Source organism: Fundulus heteroclitus, unplaced genomic scaffold (assembly GCF_011125445.2).
Source record: "Fundulus heteroclitus isolate FHET01 unplaced genomic scaffold, MU-UCD_Fhet_4.1 scaffold_70, whole genome shotgun sequence".
Lineage (NCBI taxonomy): Eukaryota > Metazoa > Chordata > Actinopteri > Cyprinodontiformes > Fundulidae > Fundulus > Fundulus heteroclitus.
Window position 1 is genome coordinate 1686052 of NW_023397143.1, and position 20826 is coordinate 1706877.

General features: G+C 38.0%; 1 protein-coding gene across 1 annotated transcript in view; it reads left to right on the forward strand.

Moving 5' to 3' along the window:
* LOC105932112 (rab GTPase-activating protein 1) overlaps positions 1–20826 on the forward strand; it is a gene marked incomplete at its 3' end in the record, with an annotated part of 61805 nt that overhangs the window by 22480 nt on the left and 18499 nt on the right. Inside the window, 8 exon segments of the mRNA XM_036133922.1 lie at positions 3535–3695; positions 5017–5127; positions 7643–7709; positions 7801–7903; positions 8114–8283; positions 9577–9745; positions 10553–10646; positions 12693–12843. Coding sequence (XP_035989815.1) covers positions 3535–3695; positions 5017–5127; positions 7643–7709; positions 7801–7903; positions 8114–8283; positions 9577–9745; positions 10553–10646; positions 12693–12843 — 1026 coding nt within the window.

Sequence of the window (20826 nt, forward strand, 5' to 3'; positions counted from 1 at the left end):
CAAGTTCTTGTATTGCAGTCTTGCCTGTTTTGTGTTAAGGAGCTACACATCAGCTGTCAATGTCTTCTCCAAAAATTCTTCAGGATAAAAAAAAAAAAAATAAATCATAGCTGTAACCCGGTTTTATATTATTACAGTTATTTGCACACTGATTTTATAGTGCCGCATAGTTGCACTAACACATGCACTGGAACCTGCGGTAATATTCCCAGTTAATGTTAATGTCATAATGACTGCTTTAGTTTTAAAATTTAAAAAGACTGACATTTCTGTATATTTTAAATCATAAATCAATCAATTTTATATTCAGTGAACTTAATATCACATAAAATGCTATGGCATCAATCCGTTACATGGTAAGGTAATGGACAAGAGATGAGAATTGGAAACTGTACGGGTTTATTTTTCCCTGTTTTCCCTGTACTTTCAGTTTGGGCTGCACACTGTATTGAATCGCAATCATCATAGAAATGCCATTGTTTGATATTAGAACTACTTGGATATAATTTTAAATGCCTTACATTCACACTCTGCATGGCAGTATATATTTGGCCACATCGATGCTCTTCAACTTGCCTTAATGCGTGCTGTATGTATATTTTTAGCGGCTGACATGCTAAAGCTCCCAGTAAATGGGGTGACATTGCAGTTGTGAAAAGGGAAGAAGTGAGTCTGGAAAACGTGGGTTAAAGCTATTGTTGGTAATCCTGCCTTATCTGTTGGTTTTCCCACATGCCAATCATTCTGACGTGCTCACGTAACGCCAGTATCTGCTCATTCTTTGTTAGTTTCCACTTGCTGGCTGCACATGCTCACTTCTAGTGTTTATGTGTTCGGTTAGCTTTGGGGCTAGGTTAGGGGTTAGCTTAGCGGTTAGCTTAGCGGTTAGCCGTTCATTGTAGCTCTGCTGCTCCCATCGTCGACTTTAAACATGGCTGAGAGTCACAAGAAGGGAACCGCGTTCATGTTTATGAGAAGAAGAGGAAGGACTTAGTAGAAAGAAATAAGACCAAAGTGGATTTGGGAGATTTTTTTCACGCGATCCCCCTGAACAGCAGAGGAGCAGGTAAGATGGCCTTGCACATATTATTAAAAATGGGACTTGGGGAAACTTCTGGAAAAATAGCCGACCCTAGCTTTAATCTTAATATCGTCATTGCAATGTTTAGCAGTGGTATGGCAGCTAAGCAGTTTCCTGATATCGTGCAGCACTAGTTTGTACTTTATCTTGAGATTATAATCAAATATTTTAAAATCTGAAAATATTGTTTAAGTTGTTAGAAAATGTCAGTTGTTGAGAGTGGTTCATTTTATAATTGCCTTTTTAAATAACCTAAGCTCAAAGGCTGAATGAACCATTGGAGTGAGATAACATTCACATTGCAGGTCTTGATGTACGATTCAGATTTTGTTGTTGTTGCTAAAATCCATTTTTTATGAGATCGTTCATACCACTAATTAAATGCGACCACCATCGGACTTCTGTCTGAACAGTTCCGGACCAAAAAGCGACCTGCATGCACAGAAGGACAAAGTAGACGTCAAGCAGGGCACTATTTAGATTTAAGATATGTCATTTGTTACTAGAAGTCTACAATAAAACTTTGTTGAAAAAAAAACAACAAAACAAAACAAAAAACGTAATCATAGATACTGCCCTCTCTGTGCTATTAGGAAGTTGTTGAGCAATATTAAGATCACATCATAACAAGCAAGAAGGAAAAATGGCCTTTTATGGAGCTGTGAATACTACTGTTGTAGATGAGTCTGTGTGGACATGTAGCTTGAGCCAGGAGAGAGACATAAAAGTCTGATGAAATGCCACGCTTTGAAAGTTGTCAGCTACTTAATGCTTTAGTACCTCATATGGCACAATTCAGATTTTTTTTTTATGGGCCATTGACAATAACACAGAAAAGTCTGATATAGGTCGCATATGGGCAAAGAAGTTCAGATTTTTTGTCGTATTTGTCTGCTGTGTGAACTTACCCATATCAGAATATTACTTTCTTTTTTAATTATCCATTTCTCACAATAAAAAAAGGAAAAAAAAACCTATTTACAACAGGACAATACACTTGAGTAGAGTGAGGCTAACCATTATTTTAATACTTATAGATTATTGGATATAATACTTTGCAGACGGATAACAAAAGAGAACAAAAAAACAAAAACAAAAGCTATCCTTTGTATCATCACTGTCATTCTGTTGTAGAAATTCTTTGGAGGTTATTTTTATGTCAACAGAATGCTAAAAATTAGCCTTTCTTATGTTGTTTTTATATAAAATTAAGCAAATTTATGTATTGGCATTGGTCGAAGTTGTTCAGTGACACTGCGGAGGGGCCGAAAAGACACATGTACACCCCAGAGCGAGAAAAACACATAACTATAGCAATTTTGTGAAGGACACATTACCCCATTCATAAGTATAGTTATTTTTTTCATGGAAAGTAGATGGTCTCATGACAACTTACGTAAACACAATCATGTTTTTGTTTAGCCCTCGAGTGTCGCTAATCACTTCAGTTTTACAATACTGTAAAAGTTTTTGGTGCATTTCTTTGTTCTTGCTGTTGCTAACTTGAGTCCCTGCCAGGCAGCTTTATTTGTATGACACATTTCAGTGTCGAGACAATTCAAAGGGCCGTACATGAATAGAACGTTAGAAAAGGAAAGCACGTAGGGAAAAATACATCGCAGGGGCATATTAAAGGAAGGTAAAGAAAAAATGGTCCACAAACTTAGAAACAAGCGATTTTGTGTGGTCTTTAAAGAGCCTTGCTGCCTTTAGGCTCATATTTATTCTTAACATAAAATCAAAGTTGCTTTTAGGCCTATAATTTTAAATAGTCCTCCCTGAGGTAAAGCAATTCCCTGTTAAAACAATTCCTTGGAACTCTCTTTTACCATTCATCCTAGTACTGTTTGCCGATGGCAAGTTGTGTGAACTTCTGTTTTTTATGTTTGACTTGGAATAATAATTGGGGGGGTATCCCGTTTAAAACCTATCCACATTTGTTTTGGAGTCACACTTTTCTTTACACTGTATAGGCTTTTTAAGAATTAAAATCTACCTACATATTTGCAGTAAAACATGCGAGGATGTAGGTGATCGTTGCTGTGACACTTAAAACGTCTTTCTGCTTTGGGTTTATGGCACCAGATCTCGATTGGTCTATCCAGCTGTGTTGAAAATGAAAACATGGCTTTATTGAGAAACAAAAAGAATGAAAAACAACTTAGCTGTAGTTTCTCAGGGACTTTTACAAGAACGTCTCACCAACCCCTCTGAACCCCACCTCAGAGGGGTTGCGTACCTAAATGTTTTTTTTTAAAAAGATTGCAAACAGCAATATTGCAATAATGAAACCTCTGCAATGTGTCGTGCAGTCCTATTGCAAACCTAATCTTATTGCACTGTATATTTGTGTGGATTGCAATCAAATTGGTTGTATTTGATTCTACTACTTTTCCCTATAGTGGATCTTTTGTTAGAGTTTGATTGCACGTCTGTTTGCCTCTGCTTCCCAGGTGAGCAGGATACTGTACAGCTTTGCCACAGCCTTTCGGAGGTCGGCTAAAAAGTCACTGCTGTCGTCTCAGCAGAATGCCCCGCTCACCCCTGACAGCGACTTGTTTACCTTCACCGTCAGTCTGGAGATCAGGGAGGACGACGGCAAGGGGACTTTCAGGTAAGCTCATCCTCAAGGGTCTTGTTTTGCGTTTGCACAGAGCGTAATTTAGAGATGTACCGGTCAATTGGGCAAAGATCAGAATCAGACATTTTTTTTCTCCCTTAATCGGCTGGTCAAATATTGAAAAAACATTATTTTTTTCCTTCTACCTCTGAAATCCATTAAAAATAAAGAAATCTCGGCCTTTTAAGGTCTCTTAATGCTTCAACCAACAGCGTGTACTTTGATGATCTTTCAAAAAAAAAAGAAGAAGAAAATTAGATAACTGTTAGGGACACATGCTTTGATGTTTAATGGACACACTTTAACACTTTATGTTTTTATGTTGGATTCAAAACTTATAGAAGTAGAGCAGTTTCTGAGAGAAACGTACAGCCACGCTCTTCCTTTTATTAGTGTTGCAGAGAAGAAATCAACACAGATAGTTCCTGCATTTGCTTCATTCAACACATCATCTTTGGCCTATTTTTAATTTTAGTCAAAAAGAGTCAGAAAAGCCTACACGCTTTGATCAAAGGCAAAACAAAACAAATATAGACCAAGTTATTTTTAGCCACCCTGTTTCCTCCTCATTAGCTGTGGTTTCTTTATTATTGGTCTCCCCCAAACAGGAAGCTTTAACATGCAAGTGCACGTTGGCTGATTTTTAAAAGTAATGAGTCATTCCTTGTTTAAATTAAAGTTAATGTGACGCAGGATGCTTTGTGGGAACCGTGCGAAACACGGCATATTCCTAATCCGCAGTATGGTGACACTAACAGGCTTGTCAGGCGGTGGAGATTTCTTTGTGAAGTGAAAATGCGACTCAGTTTGAACGCTCCTGGTCAACTGAGTTCTGTAAGTCGTCATTCAAAAGTAGGCAAGCTATTATTATCAGACTGAATCCTGCAACTCGCAGCATTATTGAAATATTTGCCATATATTTCAAAGTGATTGATGCTGTTTTTAACTTGGTCCCGACTGAACTTTAGATTTTCTTTGGTGTCTCCTCAATAGTCTCTATCGGCGTGGGAGGGGAGAATGTCAATTACTTCTTCTGTTCCAAACCTGGTTCTGATCCAGATCCACTGTCCGGGCCCGTTTTAACTGTGGCTTTTGGAGAAATCTGATTCTAATTATTATTAAATATTATGTCTATTCTAAACTTGACCTGCTTAATAAATGGTTAGGTTGTTCAGTAAGTTTCATATTTAACAGCTAACGTGTTTACAAATGTCTTTACATTTGATATTTATTTATGTTCGGTGTTGTATATTTACGAAACTTTCCATTTTAAGAGAGCTGTTTTGAGGGAGTTTTCTTTTGTATCAATATTCAGCGCTGTCGCAAAAGACAAGGACAAACAGAGCTTCAAGCTTCGTGCTGGACTGGACAAGAAAATCGTAATTTACATCCAGCAAACCTCCAACAAGGAGCTGGCAATCGAGAGGTAAAACATAGCATCAGACACTCTGTTCATGCACACAGTATTTATGAACTGCATACAATGTCTTACTAAAGTATTCAGACTCCCTTTTTAACCTTTGTGTGTGTTACGTTTATGTAGTTCATCTGGATTTTATAGAACCAGTACAAAGCAGGGTATAATTATTAAGTGAAAGAAAAATGGTTTATAATATTGTTCTTTTCGAGATAAAAGTGTGAAAAGTGTTGCGGGGATTTGTAATTAGGCCCTCTTTTTAGTCTTTGACTAGACCTGTCTAACTTATCGATTTGATAAAAATCTAATCCTCAAGGTCCGGCTTCCTGCAGTCTTTTTATGTGTCCCTGATGGATCACATCTGAATAAGATTTCTGAATTGCCATTAACTTCGACCAGCTTCTCTGTACCTGCCAAAGAAAAGCATATACCCATAGCATGATGCTGCCGCCGCCGTGTTTCTCTATCTTCAGGGTCATGGACATTGGTATTTCTATCTAACCCAATCTCATCAGACCTTGTTCACTATCTCTGCTAAATGGCTTTTGGCTAACTGTATCCGATGGCTTTCTTACAGCGAAGGGTTTCTTTTTGCCAAATCTCTATTAGGAACAGATTTATTGAATAATAATAGTCCTGCTGGCATTTTCTCCCACCTTAGCTGAGGATCTCTGCAGCTCCTCGAAAGGGGCCATGGTCCTCTCCTCTTTTACGACGAGTAAGGCTCTTCTTGCCTGGCCTCTCGGTTTAGGTAGACTTTTATGTCTTCGCAGCTGTTCCTATCGTTATATATCTCATAAAATCCTGGTAAAATACACCGAAGTTTGTGTTTGAAACATGAAAAACGTTGGAAGGTACTGCCTATATGCAAGGATTCGGGCTGAACGATTTTGGCAAATAATCTAATTGGGATTTTTTTTTCTTAATATTGCGATTTAATGCGTTTTTTTTCCCCCAGTTTAATTTATCATGTCTTTTTAAACATATACAAACAACAAATCAATTTGTTTCCTCGCCGTGTGGATTAGTTGCGAAAAGACCCACAGCATCTAAACTCAGAGCAGAAATGATTGCGTTCTGCCTACAATATATTTCAACCAAAATTGCAATTTTGACTTTTCTATGTATTAACCACAAGCAACAAAAATGGCGTCTAAATAAAGACGTTTTTTAACAAGGACTATTTAAAACAAGAACTTTTAATGTTTCTATTAATCAAAATATTATTCAAGAGAACAGCTTTTAGTTGATTTGGACATCAATCCTTGTTGAACATAAAGTGCAACCAACAAGCAAGTCTATGTATTAAACTGATTGACCTGTACTTAATGCTATGTATGATTATATAAACTCTAAAACACGTAATAAAATTAGATTATCTTACTGCTGCAACTGTCTTACCTTCCATGTGTAGGCAAACCCACTTTAAACATTTTACTGACACCTAAAGGACGTGTCTAATTCCCTGATTGTTACATAGCCAAAAATTGCAGACTCTGCGATTTGGAAATTGCGTTTTTTTAAATCGCGATTATATTGTAAATGCGATTAATTGTTCAGCCCTAGCAAGGATTATTGTAAAGTAACATCAAGCTATTTCTTATTACTCTCCCTTTCGCAGTAGAGGCATTCAGAGTTTTCCCATAATGTTTGACAGAGAAAACTAAATAAGGAATTCCAGCGTACAGAGACTCTCTGGAGCCCTGGGGAGTCAGTAGGGACAGCTATTGTTTTCAAGTAGTTCCTTAACTGCAGCCGCTGTACTTTCTTTGTTCGGGGGGAAAGCAAGACCAGAGAGAATTTAACGGCACAACACCTCTGGGAGAGTTAAGTCAGTATTCCTTCTCATGATTGTTATAATGTCAAATTCTTTAATATCTTTCCCTTTTTTTCCCCCCAATGTTATGTTAGCAATCTTTCAAACCAAGTTAAGGAAGTTCTGCAAAAATCAAATGAATCAACGGGATTGATTAGCTAAAACGGAGGATATTCCTCGTTTTGTTCCAACTGCTGCTTGAACCCTGACCCCCGATATTAAACGAGAGAGCGATCCCTCAGTTGTAGTCGATTAATTCAGGACGTCTTAACGTCTGTGTGTCGGGGGGTTCAGGTTTTCCAGGACAGCTGTGGGGGTTGTGATTTAGGCGATTCTGTCTCGCAGCGTCTCATTTTTCACGCTTTGATAAATCTGTTAAGTTTCAGCGTTCCCGGCAGACTTCCCTTTTTTTTCTGCTTGAGTTGTTATTGTTTTATAATGTCAGAGAAGGTGAGGACTAAAGGAATGTGTTTAGTCTTCTCCGTGGTCTGGACCGCGTTAGACCATCCGTTCAGGAAAAATACTTCTCGTCATTTATGTAATGTTTCAGAACTTTTACTCTATAGAGAGAGAGAGAGTTATTGTTGCTCGCTTGGTTTCCCCTCTTGTTTCTTTTTCCCCTGTTTTTTTTTTTTTTTTTTCCTTATGTAACCCTAATCGTATCACACTGCTCTATCTCCCATCTGCACGTGCCTGGTCGTTCTCCAGGTGTTTTGGACTCCTGCTCAGCCCGGGGAGGAACGTGAAGAACAGCGACATGCACCTGCTGGACCTGGTGGGTGGCTTTTTTTTTCTGCTGATCTATTGTACGTGCTGCGCGTCTGTGTGTGTGTGTGCCAACGTCTTCCAGCTTTTGTGCCCAACAGGAGTCAATGGGAAAGAGCTCAGATGGGAAGTCTTACATCATCACAGGAAGCTGGAACCCCAACACGCCTCAGTTTCAGGCGGTGAACGAGGAAACGCCCAAAGGTAGGAGCCAAAAATGCACTTTCAAGGTTTAGATAAGACCTTATTCTCAAGCTTATAACAAGGTTTATACTTACTGGGTACTTTTTATGGTAGTTCTGTCATATTTTCTATACCAGTGAGTAAAATATGTGAACATATGACTTCTAAGGAGTTGGAGGGAGTCACTAACTTGGGGATGGTGTGTCATTTATTGTTTTTTTTTTTTTTTAGATAAATTCATGTACGTGACGACTGCAGTGGATCTGGTGATCACAGAGGTGGAGGAACCGGTCCGCTTTCTGCTGGAGACGAGGGTCAGAGTGTGTTCTCCAAACGATAGGCTGTTCTGGCCCTTTAGCAAGCGTAGCTACACTGAGACCTTCTACCTTAAACTACGACAGGTTTGTCTCTATTACCAGACCTAGACTGTGACTTGCTGTAACGCTGAGCAGTTTAACCTTACATATAGACTGAATTACTCTAAAAAAATGAATAATTTAATAATGCTTGTAATAGGAGTTTTGGGTGGTTAGTTTGACTCTTTTCCCTCTCTTTGTGTTTAAATTCTTTAAGGAAATTTCCTTACATTAATATTATTACAGCTATATTTTCTTTTCTTTGTTTTGATGAAGTGGTTCTAAGTTGATTTGACTGATTTATTACTTTCAAGTATTCAGCATGAGATTCCCACAGTATGCTAACCTTGAGCAAAACGTCTCTGGTATGACTTTATTTACAAAAATCTGGACCAAGAGGAATTTGGCACTATTTAAAGCCGGAAAAAAATAAGAAAGTTATTCCTTCTGCAACTTAAACCATATATTATATTAATTATCACATTCTTACTAAGGTTATTTATAATATTAGTTGGTATTTAGATTTCAATACATACTCTGACAGGTGTTAATTTCTAATTTGTCATTTGATTCTCCTCCCTTTTACCACTTTTATGAGTTGGTAAAACAATGACCCTTATAGTAGCTATAGTAGAAGAGTAGTTTTTGAATTTTTGACATTTTTCCTAAATGGTTATAAGTAATTAATATCTTAACTGCAGTTGATAAGCTTCATAATAGCTTCATCTTGGTCCCAGAAGCTGAAGGTTTTGGCTAATTAGACAGAGACCGAGACCACAGGATTTAAAGAGAGGAAAATGTAATAGTTTAAATCTTTTATTTTTTTTTATCACTGCATTGATTTGTTTACATTATTTGTCGTACGTGTTTTCAGGATGTGTTTCACACAGGAAGATCAATGGTGGTGCATCGCTTTTTTACATCTGTTTTTAGTTTAAATAATGAAAGACACCGGATCATAAAATAACTTTGCGTAAATTGAGAAGATATAAATATTCTTTGGTCTTGGCCCCTCTCCAGACCACAGGACCACAAGGTATTTTTATTTATGAAAACACTTTGGGAGTTATATGCCGCCGGTAAGATAAAAGCTGCTTTTTACAGAACGTTTCTTCAAACGAAATTCTCTCGAGCTTCTGAAAAAGTTCAGCTCGAATTATCAGGGCAAGCTAGCCCTCTCTAAGGTGTTGGGAATTTGACCATTTCTTTTCAGGACACTTCACTGACCCGGTAATCCCCCCGCCGAAACACTTCGCATAGTTGTTAGACAGAAACAAGCCGCCTCACTGTTACACATGTGTGTTTTCCCACAGTTTATCAGGTGTTTTCTCTTCTCAGATGGAGCGAAAAGAACGAAAGAGTCCCTCCTCTGACACACTTTACGAGGTGGTGAGTTTGGAAAGTGAGACGGAGAGGGAAAAAAGGAAAACCACAGCTAGTCCTAGCATCCTCCCTTCTGGGCCCGGTACCATGGCTCCTTCACCGCCCGACGACGACGAAGAGGAAGGTGATCAGACATCGTTCTGTTGCTGCTAAATTTGAAATTCCACGTGTAAATTTGTTCACACGTGGAAGCTGGAGGACTGCCCAGCCCTAAAATAATAAAAAGCGGTGCTCATAAGCTTCTTGAAATTAACCAAGCTTACATCATACATCCTAAGTGGGTTATTTATATATGTATATATTTATTTGATTTATACAGCACTTCACTTAGGAATCAAACTCCTTTCCTGTGGGGCGACACCCAATTTAGACATGTAGTCTAGAGGAGTTTGAAATCACGAACTTTTCTGACAGAAGTGTTTGTTCTGTCTCGTCCTGGGTACATAACCAGAAGACTTGTTTTAGTCAGTGCTTTTTACTGGGCTGTAAGAGGCGACAACGTCTACAAACTTAGGCCATAATTTGTAGACATAATAAATAGGTTTATTTTGTATCTGTTGGTACAGCTGCAACATTGGGGCGTCGTTTTCTTTTCTTTTCTCAAATGCTTGCTATGTTAATTCCCAGACTCAGCACTTTTTGGGTTCATGAACGCCTGCATCTGTTCTGCCAGAGCTTGCTTTATTGATCCTCATATGGGAAAATCTGGTCATTAGAGGACGATTTTCTTCATACAGATTCTGTTTATTTAGTCAAATCAGCATACGCCAACCTGATTACTGCAAATCAAACAACTTTTTTCACCATGTTGCTATTTTAAAATGTGTTCACCATGTTTTTCTCATTTGTCTGACATTCAGGAAATTCCTCATTTACTTTTTTGCCTGGCTAATGAAACTGTTGCCTCTTGGTTGCGTTGCTTATTGTCCAGATAACGACGAGCCCTTACTCAGTGGGTCTGGTGACGTTTCAAAGGAGTGTGCAGAGAAGATCCTCGAGACCTGGGGAGACCTGTTGTCCAAATGGTGCGCATTTGTTCTCTTGTTAACCTCATTCTTTCCCTCTGGACAGTAGTGCATTGAAAACACATAGATTTGGTTGTATCTATGTAAAAAGCCACCCCTTGCTTATTACAGCTTATTAGGACGGTTTCCCTCACCACTTATCATTTTAACTGGAAACTTATGATCAACTCTGTAAAACCTTCTTTTTTTTATCTGTAACTCAAAGCGTTCCCATTTCTCGTGTGTTTCATTCTAGTTTTAATGTACTGTTTTTAAAGAAAATTACAATGTATAGATTTTTTTATTATTAATGAAGAGTTGTGTCTGTCAAAGGCGTGAAAAGAAAATATGGTGCTCCGCAAATTTTTAGTTTCTTCTATGATAAAAATAATGCCTAAATTGAGGAAGGAATCATAAGATGAAGTAAGCCCGTTGGGTGATTTTATTACATTTTTATTTTTTTACTTGTAAGTAAATAAAGACTGTGTTCTTGCAATGTGAGGTTGAAGGACTCCAGCAAGTCACAGAAAGACCTTTAACATTTTTATACCCTGAGGACCAAACCTGGCAGTGATTGCATCACATGCATGGACACGCTCAAAGTAAAATTACCTTCCCTGTGTCTGCAGAAAATACCACGAGTTATGTAACGTGACCCATGGATCCAGTAAAGGAAACAGTTAGAATAGAAATAGATTTGAAAAACTTGTGAAAGATGTGTAAAATTAAGAAAATAATTAGGGATTTGGAAATCCTGGTGTTGGGTAAAAGCATCTGCCCCATTATAGATTTCTTCTGTTTTTGCCATACTTAAATGTTTCAGATCTTCCAACATCTTAAAACGGATAACGTGAGATTATGCAAAATGCTTTTTTCAAACAAGTACTCCCTTTGTTGGTGCAAACATAAAGGTATCCACATCAACTTAGCCCTTTTTGAACAAGTTATTGCCTCCTAAACCTCATAAATGTTTGTTCCACCATTTGTGGCAATGTCTGGCATTTGGCGGCGGGTTTTTTATTTGTTGTGGAGGAATTTTAGTCCAATCTTCTTTTTTCTTTAACTCGAGCCACATTAGAGTATTTTTTTAAGCATAAACAGCCTCTTTAAGCTTACGTTACAGCATTTCAATCAGGTTTTTGTCCAGACATGGGGTTGTCTGCTCAAAGAGTCAAATTTTAATTTCTTTCTTCTTCTTCTTTTTTTTTTGAGCCACTCTGAGATTGATTTGCTCGCATTTGCTTTTACTCTGAAGATCGGGTTTGTTTGGACAGCTGTTCCCCTAAATAATTTGAACCATTATTTCAGAAATGCAATTTGTGTTTGCTCATGTAATCTTGGTCTGAAATCTAAGTTTCTTTGATGATCTGAAACATGTAAGCGTGGCCAAAAAAAAAAAAGCAAAAATATAAGAAACTTGTAAAGGGGATTAATGGTTTTACCACAGCACTGCATCTCTTTGCATCAATATATCACTGCATTACTCAAACATGCTAGCAGATTGCTGAATTTCTAAAATAAATTGCACATCAGACTTGGAATAAGTGGCTTCTGAGTACTTATGACATTTAATTGTGTTTTTTAAAAAAAAGAGGCAAAACACTGAATTCTGCACGTGATTTATTGTTTATTATACTCTATTGTTTTACTACTATTGCCAAAAACTGGTGAGTGGTGAAATAAAGCACAGCTACACTAGAGGGTTGATAAATTACGGACATAAGTTAAATATTATGGACTACATGACCAAAAATAGCTTGTGTTTGTATGACAAAATAATGATGTTTGTATTCAGGATTTACTGCATCCCCTTGTGCATTGTGGGAGCTTCGGAGGGTAAACCTTGTTTTATTCGACATGGGTTACATAAGGAGCCCACATTCTCACAATCCTGGTCTCATAAACTATCAGTGGCGATAAAACTCAACTCTTTATGACCGTGGCAGCAAAAAGCAGCGAAAACGGAGAATTTGCCAAACTGTATTGAAAAAAACAAAACAAACAAAAAAATGCTTGGAGCATGGCAGTTAAAGATTATGGTTCTGTGTTTTCGTCTGTCTCTTCTAGGCACATGAACCTCTCAGTGCGTCCAAGGCCGCTACCAGCCTTGGTGCGGAGCGGCATCCCTGAGGCACTCCGTGGGGAGGTGTGGCAGCTCCTGGCGGGCTGCCACAACAACGACCACCTGGTAGAAGAATACCGAACTCTCATCACAAAGGTAAAACCATACAGAAGAGCTGTTATCATTTGGGACAAGTCTGCACCTACTGGCCTTATTTTGTGTAAAAGACTCATTAAAACCGCTGTGAATGTTCTCATTAGCAGTTTTTAATAACGGTTTAATGTTTATAAGCAGCCCAGAGTTTGTTAGGGTCTTGTGTTAAGACATTGGGTATAAGTGGTTAATATATGTGTTTGCAGGACTTGTTGAGGATGGAAATTGTGTTACTAAAAAGTACGTGTTGAAATGTAAAAAGATGACTGGTATTTACCTTTGTGATCATTTAGTATACATTTAGTGAGCTATTTTACATACAGGGCCTTCACTTTTTGCTATGTTATAACTTTTTTTAATTTAATGATTGCAGCCAGTGATTTCCAGCCTCTTTGTTCTGTTGTGTCAAACATTTGTTTATCCTGACCCACATAAACAGAAAAGACACTTGACTTCCCTAGATTCTCCATCATATAAGTGTTAAAAACATAATGTGTCATGAATTAACTAAAAGTCATTCATTAAAACCAACACAAGCCGCACAATGCTGCATAATGTAGGTCCCTTCCTCTCCCACGGGAGAACCGAAACAAAAAAGGGGAGAAGAGAGGAGGGGACGCTGTTTATATACAAGGCGCCCCAAAAATATGAACACGAGGTCAACAAAGAAAAGGTTCTGAGGTCAAGCAGCAAATAATAAATAGTTTTGTGCCATTATAACAAAAACAACAATAATCAAGCAGAAGGAACATGCATTAAGTTACCCCTGTTAGGTTACTCTGAAATCTTTTAAATAAAAAAAAATCCAACGCAACAAACTGCCTTTATAGAACAAAGATCATCATAAACATGCAGCACTGTTCGATCTACAGTCTGGAAAAACAAAAGAAGAGTATTTCACAGCTGCAAACCTGCTAAAAGTGGTCATCCACCTTTAACCGTGGCATTAATCAGAGAAAAAGGGGCGTGGTGCTTTTTTTTGTTTGTTTTTGTACTGGAATAACGTGTAATTGCACATCCCGAGCAGTAGATGGCAGTGTGGCGCTCTCATTATCAGAGCGAGCGCAGGGATTATTCGCGCTATGGTGTTAGTGTAGGTTTATTTTGCATACACACAGCACAGAAAGCGCCCAAGAGACACCATGGAAGCACATTTAACAGGGATGACAAGAAAGGCGGGCCGAGACAGAAATAATGAGACAAACGACAGTCCCCCAAAACTTAAGACGAGGAAATATGACAAAGTGCATGTACCGCTTGGCTTCACTGAGACTACAGTGGGAAACGAGGAAAGTTCGGTGTGTTTACTGTGTCTAGAAATGTTGGTAGCGGACAGCTTGAAGCCAAATAAATGAAGGCGTCACTTAAAGACATTACAACCCAATAACGCTGATAAGCCGCTTTAATTTTTCAGCGAAAATGTGACAAATATAGCCAACATTTATCCTACTTTGTGAAAACCGCTTCAGTAAACCAGCGAGTACTTGGACTCAGGGGTCCGATCATGTAGTGATGCAGCGTACTGTAATGCGCCGAATATCCATTAAGCGGAGCCACTTTGTTGCTAACCAAAGTCGTACTCACACATTTTAACCGATTTTTGAGCGCATTGTGCCACATAAAATCGGTCAGTAAGCACAAGTTTATTCACATATAAGACGCACCGGATTATAAGGCGCATTATCAATTTTGAGATATTAGGAAAAATACAGTAGTTAAAAGTTGACTGCAGGTAGCACTCAGGCTAAAAGCCATTTATATTGTTGTCAATATTATACAGTTAAAAAAGTGTGGCAATGTTTAAACATTCTAGTTGTTAGAAACCATTATGTTATAAATTAACAAATACACACACACACACACACACACACACATATATATATATATATATATACAAAATTAATTTTTAAAGACATTGTGGGTGATAATCAGAATGAAAGCTTCAATGCATTAAAACAGAAAATGATAAAAGTTATATTTTTGACTCATTTTGTTGGGATGAGGGTTGTTGAAAAAGTTATGTCATGGTGGTGGCAGCGTCATGCTGTGGTGATGCTTTGATTCAGAGGGGATGACGAAAGAAGTCAGAGTTGATGGGCAAACTGGATGAAACTAAATATCAAAGAAAACATCTTACTGTATACTTAAAAAGGCTTTTTCACCTGAGTGGTTCTGGTGGTTCTTAACTGGTTCTGAAAGGGAACTGGTTTGCCTTTCCAACACCTGATAGCCAAGTTGGAGCCACACGAATCAGAAGTTTTCTCCTTATAGCACATATTTTTGTGTAACTGAGGCAGGTTTTTTTTTGTTTGTTTTTCTCCTGTGGAGCATTGTTATTGTTGTTCTCCATGGCGACCATCCTAAATTAGTTTTACTTCTTTAGGAGCGCACCTCAGGGTCCACCAGTGGCCATGTTTTATAACCTTTTTAGTCTCTCATGTGCTTTTAAACTTGTGATGGTCACAGACGTTGCTCTGTAGATAAAACCATCAGATGAGTGGTGTTTTGCAGGCATTTGCACCTTTTTTTATAAACCACTAATGGGCTTTTTTATTGTTGGGTGAAAATGCAAATTATACTTTTTTTTTGTACTTTACTCTAAAATAAATGTATCGCTTTGTATTGCAGTTGCCTAATCTCAGGCCGGAACATTACATTAAATCTTAATTTTAAATGCATTAATTTAATAGCGAGAAGAAAATAATTCACTTTACTTTCAACAGTTTTTTACAGGGCCACCAGTGCAACGCTTATTAGTAATTCCTAACCCTCACTATAAAATAAATTTAACAGAACCCTTTCATATTTTTTATTTTGCATGTTTTTATTGAACAGCGTGTCTAGCAACTTTTAAAATGGGAAAGGCAAGAGAACATGACGTTCAATTAAGGGAGATTTTTTTTTATTTATTTTTATTTATTTATTGAGATCCCCATTCGCTGCAGTAAAACTACAGCTATTCTCACTGTGGTCTAACAGAATAATATTTACAATACAGAAAAGAGAGATGTGCGATAATCTTCCTAAACTTGTCTTAAGTCAATAAAAATGTCGCTTATTTTATTTGCGCTTTGAACATTGGAACAAGGAAGCAGCTTTCATGAGGCAAGCTATATTTTTTAACTGCACGTCAAGAAAAAAGTGGCATATTTCTTGTGTGAAATGCTTGATTATTATCGTTTGTTTATATATGCATATCTTTCTGTCCTCCCGGCTGTTTGAGAAATGGCTTGTGTTGCATTTTTGTCATTATTTTCGGTGTGATCTGATCCTTAGATGGTTATCTCCTGGCTTTTAGTTTGAGTCATTGTTTTATGGTCACTGTTCTCATGTACATGCTGGCTCCCAGGAGGCAACGGCGTTTTGGCCTTTCTGCTTTCTCATTTCCTTCACTCCCAATTCCTCTTCAGATCTTTTCTCATCACCGTCTGCACATGAAGCCCGCGCTCGTTGTTCTGTATCCCTGCTAGATGAGCACTGATCGTTAGGGAAAGTCAGTGTAGCAGAGTTTTTACAGCTAAATGTCACAGAAGTCATGTTATTTCCCTCCTGGTATGAACGGTATGGATGGAATCTCGACTCTAATTTTGACATCAATAACAGGGAATGGCCACTGGACAAGAGGCTGGGCAGGAATTCATTACAGAAGCTCTCAAGCATTTATGATATGTGTAGGCACACTCACAAAGATTTGTGATTTTTGCTTTGTTTGTTTGCTTTGAAGAGGAATTATGGAAAAGTTTAAAAAATGTCCAACATCTCACCTTCTACTTGCACCAAACGCCTGACGTTTAGCCTGACCTGATGTGAGGTCTTTGGCACTAACTGGTGTTGGTTTACTGTGTGCATGTTAAAATTAAGTGGAACATAACATACTGCATGTGGTTAAGAGTGTGCAGATAAGGTAAGTTGTGTCATACGATGGGAATTGTACTTCATATCAATAATGCCATTGTTATCAGCACTAAATTAATAAAGTATTTTTCCCAGTACCGTGTACAACGACATTTCTAGTTTGGAGCATGTGCTTTTATTGCTGAGCCTTGTCTTTGATTTTATCTGTTCATTGCCATCAGCCCACTTTTGTAGCCAATTTCCGACATACAAATCCGAATTACCCTCCTAGAAAAAGAGAAAATAGATTTATGTCCTGAACTGTTACCCTATGAAGCCCTATTTAACCTCTGGATATGAGGGACTCTGCTGCTGAGTACTCAAATTGACAGTCTCAATGTAAAATCCAGGAATTCAAAAAGTTGTTGTATCCCTTATTGTACATGTTGCCTTATTAAAGTAGAGCTGCCTACACATTTGTATCTAAATAAATTGGTATTATTTGAATTAATCAAACATGTTGAGTATGGTCTCTTAAAACTAAGCTCTATATATTTTAGTCTGTTTGTGATGTGGGGGCTGTGCTTCCTTCCTCTCAGCACATATTTCTGAATTCAGCTCTCGAGTTCCCTAGGATTTAATTCAGTTCAGTTAAAAAATACTTTGTTAGCCAAAAAGGGAAATTAAATGTTGCTGTTAGCGCTAAATGAGTTGTAATTGGTGTGGATAGCTGTAGGTAGGAAGGATCTCTAGTAGCGGTCTGCAGTGCTACAAATCTGAATTTATTAAGGAGTAATAGCCAATACAGGTGCATTTTAAAATAAATAGAATATCATTGAAGATGGTCAACTTTAGTTGCTCTGTTATCAAAACCTGCATGTCAAAGATTTATAGCTAAAACAGTGATTCATTAAAAGTATGTCTTTTGATTTGGTAATTATGCCTTGCAGCTAATGAAAAGCCCTGAACTCACTTCTGCAAAAAAAAAAAAAAAAATTAATATTACATAATATCAATAAACAGAGGGAGTTTTAGATATACACAAATGTTATGTTATCTCCCGCACAATCATGGGGAAGACTGCTGACTTCACAGCTGTCATCGACACCCTTCTCACGGAGGGAAAGCGGCAGAAGGTCATTGCTAAAGAAGCTGGATGTTCACTATGTGTGTCCAGGCAAATTCATAGAAAGTTGTGTGGAAGGAAAATGTGGTAAGAACAAGTCCCCAAGTAGAGATATTTACATCCTTGAGATGATTGTGAAGCAAAACCTATTTAAGAGTGGTGGTGGAGATTCACAAAGCGGGTCCTGCTGCCAGGATCAGTGGTATAACTCGGCTTGATTTGCTCGCCAATTCCCCTGACATAAACCTCACAGACAATCTGTAGAGTATCATCATGAGGAAAATGAGAGACATAGGAGCCAACGATGTGGAGAAGCTGAAAGCTTCTATTAAAGCAACTTGGGCTTGCTTCACACCCCAAGTGCCACAGGCTGATCTCCTCTATTTCACGCCGCATTGATGCAGTAATTCATATATAACGAGCTCCAACCAAGTATCGAGTGCATATTCTCTAGAGTACATAGACGTACATAGCATCGAGCCCTCATTTCTGTCCTATAAGATCTGTTGTCTTCTAAGGATTGTGGCTTACGAATAGGGCGTATCTTACTAAAATATATAGGTTTTTGGGGAGTAAACTGGTACTTAAACTACTTTTATATTAAATACACCTTCATAGTTGTTGATCTGGAACAGTGTTACTTTTCTGTCTGTTCAAATTAAAGTGTGTTTTGGAGAAAAGTCTGTAGTTTGCACACAAAATGATCACGTTAAAGAGAACAGTGTTCCTTTTAGAAAACATGTTTCCGTATGGGAAAAAAACAACAATAACAACACAAAGCCAGTTTTGGCAAGAAGAGAGTTAAGACATGACATTCCTCTGCTTAATTTGTACAGGCTTGCTGTCTTGTGGAAATGTGCGACTCTTACGTTGCCATTTCAATTCATCTCCGTGCGTGACTCCATGCTACATCTTTTATTGACGCACAATATGTCTGTGCAATAAATCTCACATGTACAGTTGTTTGGTGGTTAAACCCTGCTGGCTGCATGAGTAATAGCCACCTTATTGGCTAAACAGAGAGCAGGTTACCAGGACGACTGCGTTTTTGTTCATTAGATCTGATTCCCTAGCATTAGCGGGAATGCTTAACCACCTAGAGTTATATAGATTAACTCCTTGCATATCGTTGATTATTTGTGCATCTGTATTCGGAAATTAGATTTGTCATTCAGAGCGGTTGTGCTGCACAGTTGGTTAAAGTTACTTGTTTGGGTTGCAAGCTGGGTCGGCTGCTAGACGTGTTACATGATTCAGTTCAATTTAAAAATACTTTATTAATCCCAAAGGGAAATTAACTTAAAAAAAAAAACAAGAGAGCATAGATCATACAGTTAAGTGACTTACTCCCAGCTTGGTGACAAAGGGGGATTGCATCATGCTTTACTTTTCCCTCTCTGTTTTCCAAGTCTTTTGTTTGTTTTTGCCCTAAACTTCTCCATGTCCTGTTCTTTCTTGACGAGCTGCTTCTTTCAACTTCCATTTTCGTCTCACCCCCCAATTCCCTCCCTTCTTCAGCCCTTTAGTCCTACTGTCACCTATTTTTAGCTCCTCGTGTAGCGCACTGAGGAGGTGCGTGAAAGCGGGGGAGAGAGTGTCTGGATTGTTGGGGGGGAAAAAGGTGCAGGCGGGGGAGGTGTGTGCGCGCGTGCGTGTTCAAGACCGCGTGGGTGTGTCTGAGTCTCCATCACGCTACCCCAAATATCTTTGCACGAGGCAAAATGTGCAGCCTTCAGAAAGTCATAAGGGATGGGACACAGAAAGTGCTGCGCTAAATCGCGCATTAATTACTACCCGCTGAATTAGCTAATTCTGGATGTTGAGCAATTCAATGTAATCTGCCCATCATGTGAGGGAGAAGTGAGTGTGAGTAATTATGCTCACAAATGTTCATTAGGCTCTAAGAGAAGCTGCTGATTTTTCCATGTGATTACAAAAAAAAAAAAAAGCCCTGCTGTTGACAGTTCTGGGAGAGGGGTTATAAGATAATTAGATCATGCTCTGTCGGTGAGGCTTATTTTACTGAAGCAAGTCTCCTGTGAGATACAGGAGCTATGATGATATATAAAATCAGGGATAGATTGAAAATATGCGAGTTTTTCAAACTTTGAGCCTATTTTCTCTTGTAGATACTGTTTTTTGAATCAAAACACACATAGACTGGCCACATAGTGGAATGGGCTAATTTTTCCTTGATTGCGTCTGATCGGTATTTGGGAAGTTAAGTACCCAGATAATATGACACAAAAATCTCTTCTTTAAATGTGTTTAATTTTGGAATTAGGCATTGATGCATAAACGAGAATAATTTTGTAATTTCTTTATTTTTTAATATATCAAAATTACTCCCTCTATTAAAGAACTCGTGGCATAGATTTCCTTTTTTGAGAAGAAACTAAAGTCTAAATCGGCAGATCCGACCTAAAAGAAAATGAAAATTGGTATTGGCCAGGAAAAAAAAAAAACTAAGGACAGAAAACATATGGTTGCATCTTTGTGTTTTTATCTCTACTGTTTTATATTTCTAGGTTCCAGATTTTAAAATGCAGCCACGTTTGTTTCAGAATAAAGCAAATTTAGGTAGAATAAATAGACTGTAGAATGAAAGATCAAAATGAATTTCATGGAGGCTTACCCATGGAATATTTGCTTTTGCAAATCCACAAAAAATGCAGACTTTTTAGTGGCTTCAGTCTTGCTTCTTCTTTGTCTCATTTGCTTCAAACATTTTTTATAATTTCTGAGCCTTGGAGGAAAGTGAATCGGATGTTTTAGTAGGTCATTCTATGTAAACGTGTGCCTTTTTCTGGGGGGCAAAAAACATGTTCAAATTATTTTTTTACTACGGCTTTTCAGCTATAATTTATTTCTCCTCAAGGCATGGGTTTCCTTGTTGTTTGAGCATATCATTCCCACGTGACATTGCACTTTCAACCACGGGTTTTCAGCACAACAGCTTAACTATTTGGCCCCTTATGACAAAAAGTCATAACATTATTTGGGTTAAAGTGCTTTTGTTTTGTTTG